At 38.1% G+C, this 13,284-nt stretch overlaps 1 protein-coding gene across 1 annotated transcript; it reads right to left on the reverse strand.

Moving 5' to 3' along the window:
• On the reverse strand, nt 1-11,566 carry LOC149925037 (uncharacterized). The gene is made up of 12 exons (XM_090160497.1): nt 11,455-11,566; nt 5,122-5,343; nt 3,892-4,257; nt 3,662-3,811; nt 3,071-3,119; nt 2,241-2,340; nt 2,045-2,123; nt 1,801-1,898; nt 1,412-1,547; nt 1,190-1,343; nt 692-1,118; nt 1-126 (listed from the first exon to the last, which is right to left on the reverse strand). The coding sequence occupies exons 1-11, from the start codon at nt 11,539-11,541 to the stop codon at nt 706-708; spliced, it is 1,854 nt and encodes a 617-aa protein (XP_090016623.1). The 5' UTR covers nt 11,542-11,566; the 3' UTR covers nt 1-126; nt 692-705.
• Between the last annotated feature and the right edge of the window lie 1,718 nt (nt 11,567-13,284).

Below are 13,284 nucleotides of genomic sequence, written 5' to 3' on the forward strand. Positions count from 1 at the left end.
TATGAATTTTATTAAAAATTTTAAACAAATTCAGAGAAAACATTAAAAAATTACGAATTTAAACAAAAAATAAAAGTAGAATCCAAAAAGAAGAACGTTCTATAGGTGTGAAGAAAAAACCGCTGCCTGTAGAGAAAAGACAAATGTTAAATATTGATTTAATAACTTATAACATAACCGTCACACGACAGTCAAAACACCAACAAAATAGTTTATAGTAGTACGAAATAATCGGGTTAGACGTTGTAACCAGATTTGATCTTACCTTGCCGAAAATTAATTAAGGAAGAAGTTTAGTGGACTAAGTTTTGGAAAACGGTTAGGGTACTATCAAGCAAAGCATAGCACACCGTTGAATTTTAATTTATATGGCAACGCTTCGCTTTCAATACCTTGGGCCAATATATACAACAGCCTGTCATTTAATTGGTGTATTTATCATTAAAATATACGAGCACCTAATCGAAGATTTTAGTAGAGTCACCCTGTACTAACGGTAGGAGTTAACTACAGACGTACTAAAGGCAAATTTTCGGGATTGGCGTGTTAATAAAAAGACTATAGTTCCGTATTTCGTTTAATTAGATTGAACGCGTTAATTTCTAGTTAAAGAATGTTCTCCACTAAATTTTTCAGGTTAAATTCGGCGCAGACTATTTCCAAGAGAAAAGAAAAAAACAAAACTTAATACTTACAAAGCGAAACCTAATTATTTGGAAACCGAGGTGCTACATCAGCAGCTTCAATATTTTGACCCGGATTCATAGCTCTAGCTTGTATTCGTGGGATAATGGGAGCTCCAACCGGACGACGGGCCGGATTCTGAAGTCTAACCGGAAAACGGGGTGGATTTAAAGCTCTAATGGCGAGACGAGGTGGATTCCGAGCTCTTGGTTGAGGGCTACGAGGTATCCGTGCTCTAACGGGAGAAGGAGCCGGAGCTGGAGGTGGAATCCTTAGACGTTGTCGTCGAGGAGCAGGATTAGCATCACCTAAATTATCAACTTGTTCTTGGGGCTGTGCCAAATTCATCCCTGGATATTGCCGACGCTGATATTTTTTATGGTGATCGATCTTTTGATCTTTCGGAACTCCAATTGTCTTCTTTTCATTGTAACCTGAAAATTAATTGAGAACATAATGAGGATCGATAGAAAATTCCGGTACAGGTCACAACAGGGAAATTAACCTTTATCGACTCTCGCTTTCCTAGCTTCGTTCTTGATCTCATTTATAGCCAACTCGTCGTCTTCGTCAGCGTGAGACCACAAAAAGCATTTGTTGCATTTACTGCACGGTAAGCCTGGATCTCTCACATCCTGGCAAAAATGCTTGTAATCGATCTGCAATGAAAGACAGGTTTACGGAAATCACATTGTGAGGAAATATGAAAACGCCTCAAAACACTCACATCAGGTGTACGACAGATGTAACACATGGTACGTTGACATCTGCAAGTGATCTTGTTGCATGTGTTGGGTTCTTTGGTGTATTTGAATTTGCAAGCGTGGCAAGTTCGTATCTTTGCCTCAGACATCTTTTCCTCGCTGTTAAAATATAAACTGGTATCTTAAGAAAATAGGTGTAAAAACCGTAAGGTAACAAGTTTATTAAGATTCAATCGAAGGAGAAAATGCAATATTTATAAAAAATATACATTCGGCCTCTTGACCGAGTGTAGAAAGCTCCCGCAGCGCAAACCCTCCTTATTTTCAAGATTAAAATTTTCCTTAGAAACTCAGTATGTTGACCACTTTGTGTTCTTATTTTAAAGCTTTAAAAAATGCAAGGATAACTCACAAGTTTTTCCTAATATCGGTTTCCTCTTCCTTCTCGATTTCCTTGCAAGCCAGTCCAAGATGATCCTTATAATCCACCTCACACAACCTACAAAACACCTGCACGTGGATAGAATTACAAATATATTATGTCTAAAAACTAATTACTTTCAGTCAAAGAATGCTTTCAAAGCGGAAAAAACTGTAACAGCATTGCAGACATTATAAAGGGATCTAAGAGGGAGGTCGGATATATCAAAACGCACCTTTTGGCACTGGGCATTCGGACAACGGAAGTATTTCACTTCGGGATCCAATGTCGCTCCGGTATTGCATTCTTTGCACCTAAGCAGAACAATATCAATTCTTTCAAATTAAGCCCTTTTTCGAGCAAAACATTTTAATGAAAAACCAAATTGCAGCTTTTTTTACATAAATAGGGAAAGTAAGCATTTTAATCACTTGTAAAAATCCGGCAGTCCAGCCATATTAATAGCCTCTTCTTGAACTCTTTCGTCGAATTTGGCAATAAGATAGTCTGGCAAAGCCCGCTCAATCTGACCTGAAAAGAAGCAAAGAATGACACTTTTAAAATACATCGAGCTCTAAAGTAAACCAACAAGCCTTCACAAATCTAATTAAACCAAACCAGGTTTACAGGTGTTGAAATACAAGCAACAAAATACACATAAGGATGACACCGAACGTTTTGCTTAAATAACAGTTTGTCAAAGCGCGATTGCGTAATCGTTAGTTTTGTTTGACTAAACTTTCTCCTTCAAAATTAATTTTAGGTTAATTCATTGCAAAAAAAATTAAACTTAGGTTCTCCAATTCCAAATTATCTACCTACAGTAACAAAATATTCAATTTTACGGCGCAGTCCAAAATTTCATCATATCTTAATTCTATTTTCCCTAAACCTTGGTTGATCAGCTGAAAAGTTTAGCTGTGCCAACATTTTGACCTTCGTTCAACAGACTTAATAACGTATAGAGGAGAACTGTCATTCCTTTGCCACATTAAGATTTTAGCGAAACAGACTATCATGAAAAGAACAGCGTTGCGATAACAGAATGTATCAGACTTATACTTGCTTTACTTAAGGTTTTCGGTGTTATTGACTAACTGCAACATACTTAAGGTACGACGGGATAGTTAACATTTAAATGTGTCACCGTGATGACAGCGGGGTACAGGTAGATTAATAACCAACGAATTAATAAGAAAATAGTTTTTAGACGCTACACGAAGACAGAATGGAGAAATAACTAGGGTAAGAAAAAAATTACTTCTTAAAAATGAAGCACCGCAATTGGAAGTCATGCAAAAGAGATTCACCTGATGGAAAGAAAGAAAAAATTTAATTGCTCGAAAATTTTATGTATGTTTTTCGAACGGCTTAAGGAGTACGAACACCTTCGTTTGCCAAGGCTTCATCTTAACCCAGCTCTGGCCACCTTATTATCATAGGAAAGTCTCCTACTAACACCAGCGCTTAATCCGCTACATCTTCAAAATTAATTACTAGTTAATTTCGTATGGTTAAGAAAATATTGTGGTATGTGGGGGAAGGTTTAATTGCAAACCAAAAATCGGAAATGACGTCACCTTCGGTGGTTTATTTAGCGCGGCTAAATTACAGAATTTAAGCATAAAACGACCAACTTTAGAGTTAAGAGCACTGACATTGGGAAATGGACGTTACTTGGAACCTCCTTTAACTTAAAAATTCCATAAAAACCAATTAAATATAAGACCTTAACAGCATTGATTAATAAATTACTGAATAGTAACTAAACATTAAAATGGGCTTCAAGATATCGCGTACCTAGCATGCGGCAAACTGAACAAAAGATTTCTTCAATAATTATCAACTATACCTTTCCTTGCCCATAGACCGATTCCTTGGCGTATCTCTCCAGGCAATAGCAGCAAAACAGATGCCCGCTCAGACACTGAACCATGTACTCGAAGTCATAAGGGCAGAAACAACACTCGCATTCCAACGCGTAATCCAGCGTCGTGTCACCCTTAGGGGTCATCGATTTCATTTAATCAACAACACCATCTTTAAACATTTCGCCGAAAGCGAAATCCCAATTCGACTTACAGCGTTAAAAGCGGAAGTCGAGGAAAGTTTCTTCGAGGTTGAAGCCACATCTGGGTTACCTAACTGGGAACGATCACCAGCATTTCTCTTCTTCGGAGTTTTTGAAGCGTAGTAGCCTCCCTTTTCTGAATTTCCCGCTGCACGAACAAAGGCTGAATGCACATCTTGGTTCTTGTTACGGGCTCGTAATTTTGGCTTCGAATGAACTCCTTTAATCTCGTCCGAGGCGATATTGGAAGCTTCGTTACTAGCTTTTACACCATCGGGAATTCGGCCAATTCTGAGTTTACTACAGTACCGTCCTTTTTTGTCAACCAGGTCAGCATTGGTCGCCTCTTCTTTCTCCCGCGGTTTGGCAGCTTTTCTCTGTAAAAATTTAAAAGTTAAATAATTGGACAACGCCAGCTTTAGCTAAAAAAGACCATTAATGCACACTACAGATCTAACGCGTCTGTTCCAAACATATGGTTTCATTAAAATCTTGATCTACCCGCAGATTCATTCCGTTGCCCCAAAACAGAGCCCGAAACTTAAAATTCAGTCTCTTAAGCGAGATATTTTAAGTATTCAAATAAACCATTGTACCCGAATATGACAAAACCCCGATTAACGTCACCCGCCAGCACTCTTCGGTGAGGAATCGCTAAACTTTTTCATTTAGTACATTTAGCACACGCTTATAAGTGTTGGATGTCGAGCTCAACATACGAGGCCACTGCGTTAGCTTGTATCGTGCACGCGGTATTTTGGTATAATTTTTTCCAATACCGAAAAAGAAACAAGCATACAATTTAACTTCAGATGTATTGGTTTATTTATACAATATTTAGTTATTTCTGGTGATATTCATTAGCGCGAGCTAACATTTTAATAACTAATAATTCATCCGAGGGGTACTACATTTGCACATTTTACGTACAGGATTTTGTACCTCAAAATGATATCAAAACTGATTTTTGAGATGATTTTGTATCTCAAAATGATATCAAAACTGATTTTTGAGATTTCAGAGCACGCTTTACGTTTTGATTTGTTTTGTTTTTTTTAGCCCGATTGAGATTTGGGAACAGATTTTCGATTAGAGTTCAGATTTTGAAGTTGAATTTACGATTCCGTAAATCCTGGATTTTTCACTGACACACTTATGATATGTAATTCGAGGCTTAATCAAAAGTTCGTAAAAAAACATCAAATCGTATTTCTACATGATCATAAGTACTTGGTACTTACAAAAGCGTCATCTTTGGGAATTACTTCCACTGTAATCTTGGACGGAGAATTGCTGATGTCTTTGAATGACCTTGATTGCCGCATTTGTTTAGACTCCGGAATCACTGGGTTCTTTTCCTTCGATTTAACTAAATTCTTCAGGGATGTTTTACGATGGACGTCATTATCGGAGCTAGAACTGGAGTTCTCAAATTTTAAATCACGTGTGGGATTGCTTTTCACCTGCAAAAATTGAAGTTTTCATTTGTGAATTAAGTAGAACGGTAATTTGTTAATATATATGAGTAGTTTATCAATAGGCACACCAATTAGAGTTTTGCGAAACCTAGTACAGCCTTTGGCAACAGGGTTGGCAAAAAACCGGCTTTTTTAAAAATTGAAAAATCCAGTATGGTTAAATCCGGCTGTAACCGGTGGTTTAAACCGGTTAAAACTATTAATAAAAAATGATCAAATTGCTTATATCAAGCCCTCATTGCTGAAATTTCCCGATTTAAAAATTACGTTTTTGCGCGTGACAGTACCTTTACATTGTGAGGTATAGCAGACTTATTTACCCGCTTTTATACCCTAACATGGCAGCGTATTTTCACGCGCAAAATTAATTTTAAGATACCCTAATTGCTTATATGTTAGCTCTCATTACTCGCGACAAAAAGTGAAGGTTAAGTTTTGTCAATGTTTCTAATTAATTTCTCAATTTTAAAAAAAAAAAAGTGGTTTTAACCATGGATTTTATTTGGTGGTTAAAACCGGCTTAAACCAGGGTGGTTTAATCCAGTTTGGCTGGCTCTTGCCAACCCTGTTTGGCAAACACTTTAGTACAGTCGAAGTGACTGGTTTGAATTCTGAATACTAGTATACCCATATCTCTTTGTTTTTATGTGGGGTAGTATCTATATAATAAAAAGCGTTTGGTTGGGTGGTAGGTAGGTTTGGTTGGGTGGTAGGTAGGTTTGGTTGGGTGGTAGGTAGGTTTGGTTGGGTGGTAGGTAGGTTTGGTTGGGTGGTAGGTAGGTTTGGTTGGGTGGTAGGTAGGTTTGGTTGGGTGGTAGGCAGGTAATAATAATAATAATAATAATAATAATCAGCTAGGCTAATACCCAAGGCACCACCTTAGGCCTAAGTCATCATGCGACTTTTGAAGCCCTTAATTCAGGTGGCCGGGTTACAACGCGTAGGAGGGTGGTGGCAAGCCCTGCATGCCACGAGATCGAGCCAACAGCTCCCTACACTAACTATTACCGTTAACCTCTACAAGTTTTTATGGAAGGGGAAACCGAAGAACTCGGGGGAAAACCCCTTAAACCAGTGGGGAGAGAACTTGCAAACTCAACGCAGAAGGAGTTGTTCCGAGTTTTCACCCAGTGCCACAAGCTGGGATCGGACCCGGCTCCTCTTGCTGCGAGGCGAAAGTGCTAACCACTCCGCCACCCCCCAATTTGGTTTGGTGGTAGGTAGGTAGGTTCGTCAACCGATTTTGGCGACTTATTTCTCGATTTTCTGACGCTTTTCGCGCGCGCGTTCCGGGCGAGAGCGTCGCGTGGCATTTTTTTTGCGTACGCTACGATTTGCGTTTTCGCATCGAGTCGGCTACGATTTCCGATTTGAAGGGGTGTGCAAATACCTTTTTTTGGGGACCAAATCAAATATCAAATATTTTTTTTTAAGATCATCAAATATTTGAAAAGTCAAATAATTTGGTCAAATAGTATTTTGGTTAAAAATATTTGATCAAATACCAAATAGTATTCAAATATCAAATAATTTGGTTTTCAAATAGTGTCAAATAATTGTCTACAACCAGTTTCAATTTAAATAAGTAAAATAACTTAACCTCCATTTCATTTATATTTAACAATAAGTCAATTACTCAATGAAACTATCTTAATTATCATTAATCATCACACTATTCAGTTTAACTATTTATAATTATAGATATTAAAATTACGATCCATGGTTTTAAAATTTAAGTAATATAAATTAAAAAGACATACTTTATTACCAAGTCATAAAAAAGGTAACTTTCGGCCCAAATGTTAACAATACTAGCACTTACAATATTTACAATTACATCGCTGACAATGAAAAATAATATCATCCCTTTTTTTATATATTTTTTATACAACCTATTTATAGTTTGTTAATTATAAAGTGATTCCATTGTAATATCCAATAACTACTTTTATAGGTTTAATTTCCTCCAACCAAATATGTTAACCGTGCCTTTATCTAGATTTATAAGTATTAAGTGACAATTATGTCTAATAGAAATGGAATTTTAAATTGTTTCTTACCATTAGTGTAAGTTGTTCAAGTTCTAATCTTGAACTTTTCTAATTAACTTAAGTCTCAAACTATTTAAATAAAAGCATTTATTATTGCCGGTTTAACATAAATAAATTTAAATAATAATAAATCTAACTAAAACAATAGACTAACTAGTAGTAAAGAACGAAGTTTCTTTTACACTGGTCCAGCTTATAATGCTTCTTGCTTTGTGTTTTAGTTTCGCTTTCATATTTCCATTGTTCAGCCAATAGCCAAAGCGCACGAGCTTTAAAATTATTGGCGGGAAAACCCAGACAACTTCTAGCGGTTAATTGATTATTTGACTAATTTATCTAATATTTGAAATCATCAAATTATATTTCAAGACACCAAATTATTTGATTTTGGAACTATTTGACCAAATACCAAACTATTTGATATTACTAAATACTTTTTATAGCTATTTTCAAATATCAAATTATTTGGTCAAGAAATAAAATATTTGACAAATAGTTTTAAACACTATTTGATTTGGCAAACCGGTTATTTGATTTGGTATTTGGTCCAAATAATTTGGTTGTACCAAATATTTTGCACACCCCTACCGATTTGGTTTTTATGTTTTTATTACAAATTTTCTAAAGTGACGCAAATGTCAGTTTCTAAAAATGCTCAAAATCTGTCGCCCCTGAGAGTTGGACCGTGTTTGTCCCAACACGCAATACACCCGAAAATGTTCTCTCTTGCAGCCGTGAATTTCGGAGGGGGGGATCGTGCGGGGGAAGTATCAGAAGGCCTGTGTGTTTCGGAAACGGGGGGGGGGGGTTTCGGGTTCGTTCCGATTTGAAAGTCCTGTGGTCTCTCGGCGTACGTTAGTCCCGAGGCCTTTATGCATCAGCCATTGGATACAGGGGGTTTAAAGGGGTACAGGGGGTTTGTTACGACTGCAAGATTGAGTTATTTTTGTGGGGAAAAGGGTACCACTTTAATTCTCGCGTTGGACAGGGGGAGGGGAATACTACGGAAACTATCACATGTGAAAAGCGGAGAGGGCGTACCCCAGTAATTATCACATGGGGAAAAGGGGGAGGAAGGGCCTTACTGGGGTGGTCCTACTATGGGGAAAAGGGTACCACGGTAATTATGACATGGGAAAAAGGGGGAGGTGGGTATCACGGTAATTATAACATGGGGAAAAAGGGGCGGAACGGTTATTATCAAATGGGGAAAATGGGGAGTACCCCGGTAATTATCACATGGGGAAAAGGGGGAAGGAAGGGCCTTACTGGGGGTACCACGGTAATTATCACATGGGTAAAAAGGGGAGGTAGGGCCTTACTGGGGTGGTTCTACTTTGGGGAAAAGGGTACCACGGAAACTATCGCATGGGGAAAAGGGAGGGGGCCTTAATGCGGTGGTTCGACTGTGGGGAAAAGAGTACCACGGTAATTATCACATGGGAAAAAGGGGGAGGTGGGCACCACGGTAATTATAACATGGGGAAAAAGGGGCGGAACGGTTATTATCACATGGGAAAAATGGAGAGTACCCCGGTAATTATCACATGGGGAAAAGGCGGAGAAAGGGCCCGAGGGGTAAGACACTCTGCGAACTCGGTGTACACTGCCGTACCTTTGACAGTGGAACTCGCGAACTCTTTCAAAATATGTACCTTAAACAGTGCTAAATGCACGAACTCGGTGTACAGATTATCTGAGACTGTCTTACCCCTTGGAAGGGCCTTACTGGGGGTACCCCGGTAATTATCATATGGGAAAAAAGGGGAGGAAGGGCCTTACTGGGGTGGTTCTACTTTTGGGGGAAAGGGTACCATGGAAATTATCGCATGGGAAAAAGGGGGAAGGGGCCTTACGGGGTGAGGTCGACTATGGGGTAAAGGGTACCACGGAAATTATCGCATGGGAAAAAAGGGAGGGGGCCTTACTGCGGTGGTTCGACTATGGGGAACAGGGTGCCACGGTAAATATTCCATGGGGAAAAGGGGTTGGGTGGGCGTACTGGGGTGGAGTGCCTCGAAACACACAACTAGCTGAGGACCCGCCTGTAAGGCGGGCTTCTCGGCTAGTCTAAAATATGAACCTAATCCGCTTATTTCAATTTCAAAAGCGAAGTGTCCGAATTATTCAGAATAAAAATGGCCGCGCACACTGATCACCACTATTCAGATCATTAATATAATGAAAGCTTGCCAAATTTTTAACTACGGTTCCCTAATTTTTATTTTTAAATCTTTATCAATAAATATGTACAACCCTTTTAAGTACAGTGCCTTATCACGATATTTTACGCGTAAAAATTATATTCCAGAAGTCCTTTTTCCTAATACTGAACTAAAGCTAAATTTAACTTTCTGTAAATCGACCGATTTGTTTAATTAACTGAATATCAAAAGGCCGTACTTTAAAAAACGAGCCAGAATGTACTCAATTAACTCTTAGCCCTTTGTACCCTTTTTTTAAACGTATAAATGTTGCTTTATAGTTATTTTTTTATAAATTTAACCTGTTAATTGTTTTTTTTCCTATTGAAAAGACCAATCTTGTGATTTGTAATAACCTTTCTAAACGCCAGCCACCTGGCCTAAACAGGGGCGTACCGAAGAGAGTACGTTTGGGGGGGGGGGGAGGTAAGTGAAATTTGCCAAGTAAAAAACAAAGTTTGTCAAGTCGTCTAAGTTTTTATTTTTACGGTAGATTTCAATTTAAATGTTTTATTAAAATTATAATCGGTGGGAACTATATACTATACAATTGAATTAATAGTACTTATGTACTTTGAAATTTATAGATGACGCCACCCGTATAATGATAGAGTTGACGGCTAAGTGTGCCGACTCGAAATTTCAGAATTTGTTTCGCGAAACCACGACTACCGAACGCGCCTATGTCATTCTAGCGGTACTATTCCCAATTCAATGGCGAAAATGGTTCGGCGTATAGTTATAGTGAGTGAAGCATTTGCGTACTCTCTTTATATATAAAGCGAGATACACGAAGCAGAAAAAGAGATTGAACGATGTACAGCTATTTAAAAATCCCATCAAACCCGCTTACTATTTTCTCGTCGTGTATCCCGCTGTAGTAAAAAATAGATACATTTCATCCTGACGAATACTAGTTGTTGTTTAACTGAACTGCTTTGAATAACTGGAATTATTCATACCCAAATATAACATAAACAATTCAAACACTTATTACTGAAATATTAACGTAAGAACAACCGACACTGTATCACACGTTATCTTTACCCAACGCAACTTTAGGAATATTGGCTTGTGAAATTTTCACTTTCCTAAAGTATATCACTATAATATTCGCGACTTACCTAATTTTCCCTAAGTAAAAAAAACTGTAACATCTCCTATAGAAATTAAAACTATTTTTATAAATTTTATACAGATTGCCAAATTTAACGTAGAAAATTAACACTGAAAAAATAACGAACAACCGATATTCTCTATCACGTGTCTATCTGCCTTTGAATTTTATAAGGTGCTGTAGGAAAAATGACTATTTAAAAAGGTTTTGCCACAAGGCTGAACTAAAGTTCCGACACACTAGCTACCTAGCATAGAAATCAGGTCTTGTAAGTTATACATAAGGAGAAGCAACTAGATAGAAATCTCAAACATAGTTAATGACTTTAGGGAAGTAAATTGCTGGGAAATTCTCAATGATTTGTTGCAACATCGTTTACAATCGATTTAGTAGTTTTAAATTAACAAACATGTTTCATTATTTTCATTTTGCCAAGTCGACCTCGATTTGCCACTGGGCCTTCTACCAATGTAGCCGTTAGTAAGCAATAAAACACCTGTTATTATTAAAACCCGTTATTATATCTCTCGATGTTATGACTCATATGGTCATTTTCTGAACAAACATTTGAAAAATTAGCACCGGGCGATAAGCAAGGTGTTACACAAATGTGTTAGTCGTGCTTTTGACTTAAAAACCGAGACATTAACTACGGGGGAAAACAAATAAAAAGAAAAAAAATGGGGGTCCTAGCTTAACAAATTTCATTTTCAGTTGAACCTACCTTACTCATGCGAAGCTTTGGTCGTGGTAATGCCATAATTTCATCCTCGGAAGAAGAAATTACTATCGCATTTCTTGCCGTTGCCATTTTTACCAACGAAAATTCTCGAAAATTACGACAAGAAATGCAGTTATGGCAACGGGATACGAAAACCACCACGGTGTAACTCGCTTAAGATTAAGGAGTATTATTTATCTGACATGGCACGAGAGTTTGTATCAGAGCCTATGAAAAGTGGGTAGCGACGCGATTAGTTATTTCAGTTGCCGTACAGCCACCTAGCGGATGACGCTAAAAGCTGAGTTGTCCGTTAAAATTTCCTTTGGTAGGCAATGAGCTAACTCTTGGCAGGTGGAAGTCCAGAAACTAAGGTAACCTTTGTCATTGACTGCCAGGCTGCACAGTGATAACCAAAAAAGGAAATTGATCTACTGATATGATCACTGATTTTTCCATATTACAGTTCTCTCACAAAACATGGTTTCCGATGTGTTAAAAATTTCCACAATTCTGACGTCAAACGCGGAGTAAATGTAGATAGAACGGCAATGGGCTTTGTTCCCGCATTAACACCTACCGGTGGGTTTAAGAAACTCATGAACGGACAATGGCGAATGTATTCCGGAAATATCCCCAACCCCCCTTTAGGTCGTTTTCCCTGATGCTGCTCCCTCTACAGGGTTAAAAAACGGATATCTTTTAATGCGTCTTTCTATACAGAGACGGCGCCACAGTGGTGAAATTGTTTCGTACCCAGTCCCCGACCAAAAAAGGTACACGTTTAATTTTAATGGCCTCGATGGATACTTGTCTTGTAAGAGACATGAATAAACTTACAGAACGTATTTATTCGATGACTATTTTGAGACGATTGCTTAAAAGGAAGGAAGTTAGATTTCACCATTTTATCATGAGTAACGTCATAGCATAAATATGATATTAAATAATACCATAAGCCTATCAACCCTAAGTTTGAATCGAAAGGCACTGTTGGTTCAAGGAAACGACTGGCGAAAGTACAGCGCGGAAAAGAGAAACGTAACGCGTCCCGCAATGCATGATGCCAGCTGCTTTGGTAAGAGAGAGGTGCGTAGAGAGAGAAAGGGGGAAGGAAGGAGCTTCAATTTATCTCTTCCAGGTGCCGATACTATCGCCTGATTTCTTCTTTTTCACCCGTCCATTTGTGGTACAAAGGGCGCTATGCGCGTTTCAATCTTAGAGGTGATAGACTTATGTTAATACTAGTCTTTGGAAATGTCAGTGACACTGCCTAATAATTTACCCGCGACAGTCTATTTGACGAATCACCAAACTTTTATTGGAAATGGAAACCCTTTTAACAGTAAAATTAACGTTTTCTTTGGCAAAATAATGGCAATTATGGAATCAGGACTAAGACTATAATAAACATTCCCTTTTTTCTGAAGGTAATTTGAGACGAAAATGTGTTTTCTATTATTTTTATTATCATCACACTAATTTGCAAATTAAGAAAAAGGACTTTAAGACAGACTATCGTTAAGCAAATCAGTTTATTCTGTTACTTCTGCAATTAAACAACATAATCGATAACGGAGACCTAACCCCCCCCGAAATGCTGATGACTGGGGGGGTGCCTAATAAAAATCAGTGAAACTTCCGTCAGCACCCCCCCCCCCTGAAATTTTCCCTCAAAACCCCTCTGAAATAAAATCCTGGATACGCCCTTGGTTGTCTCCTTCACATACCGATGAAACCGTTATTGGTACTTCGCTACTATTGCAGGATTTAATCATCCAAGATTTAAATCTACTGCCGATACATAGTTATACATCGGACCAGTTCCAAAGG

The sequence above is a fragment of the Leiobunum rupestre genome, chromosome 10 (genome assembly GCF_980474605.1).
Source record: "Leiobunum rupestre chromosome 10, qqLeiRupe1.1.hap1, whole genome shotgun sequence".
Lineage (NCBI taxonomy): Eukaryota > Metazoa > Arthropoda > Arachnida > Opiliones > Sclerosomatidae > Leiobunum > Leiobunum rupestre.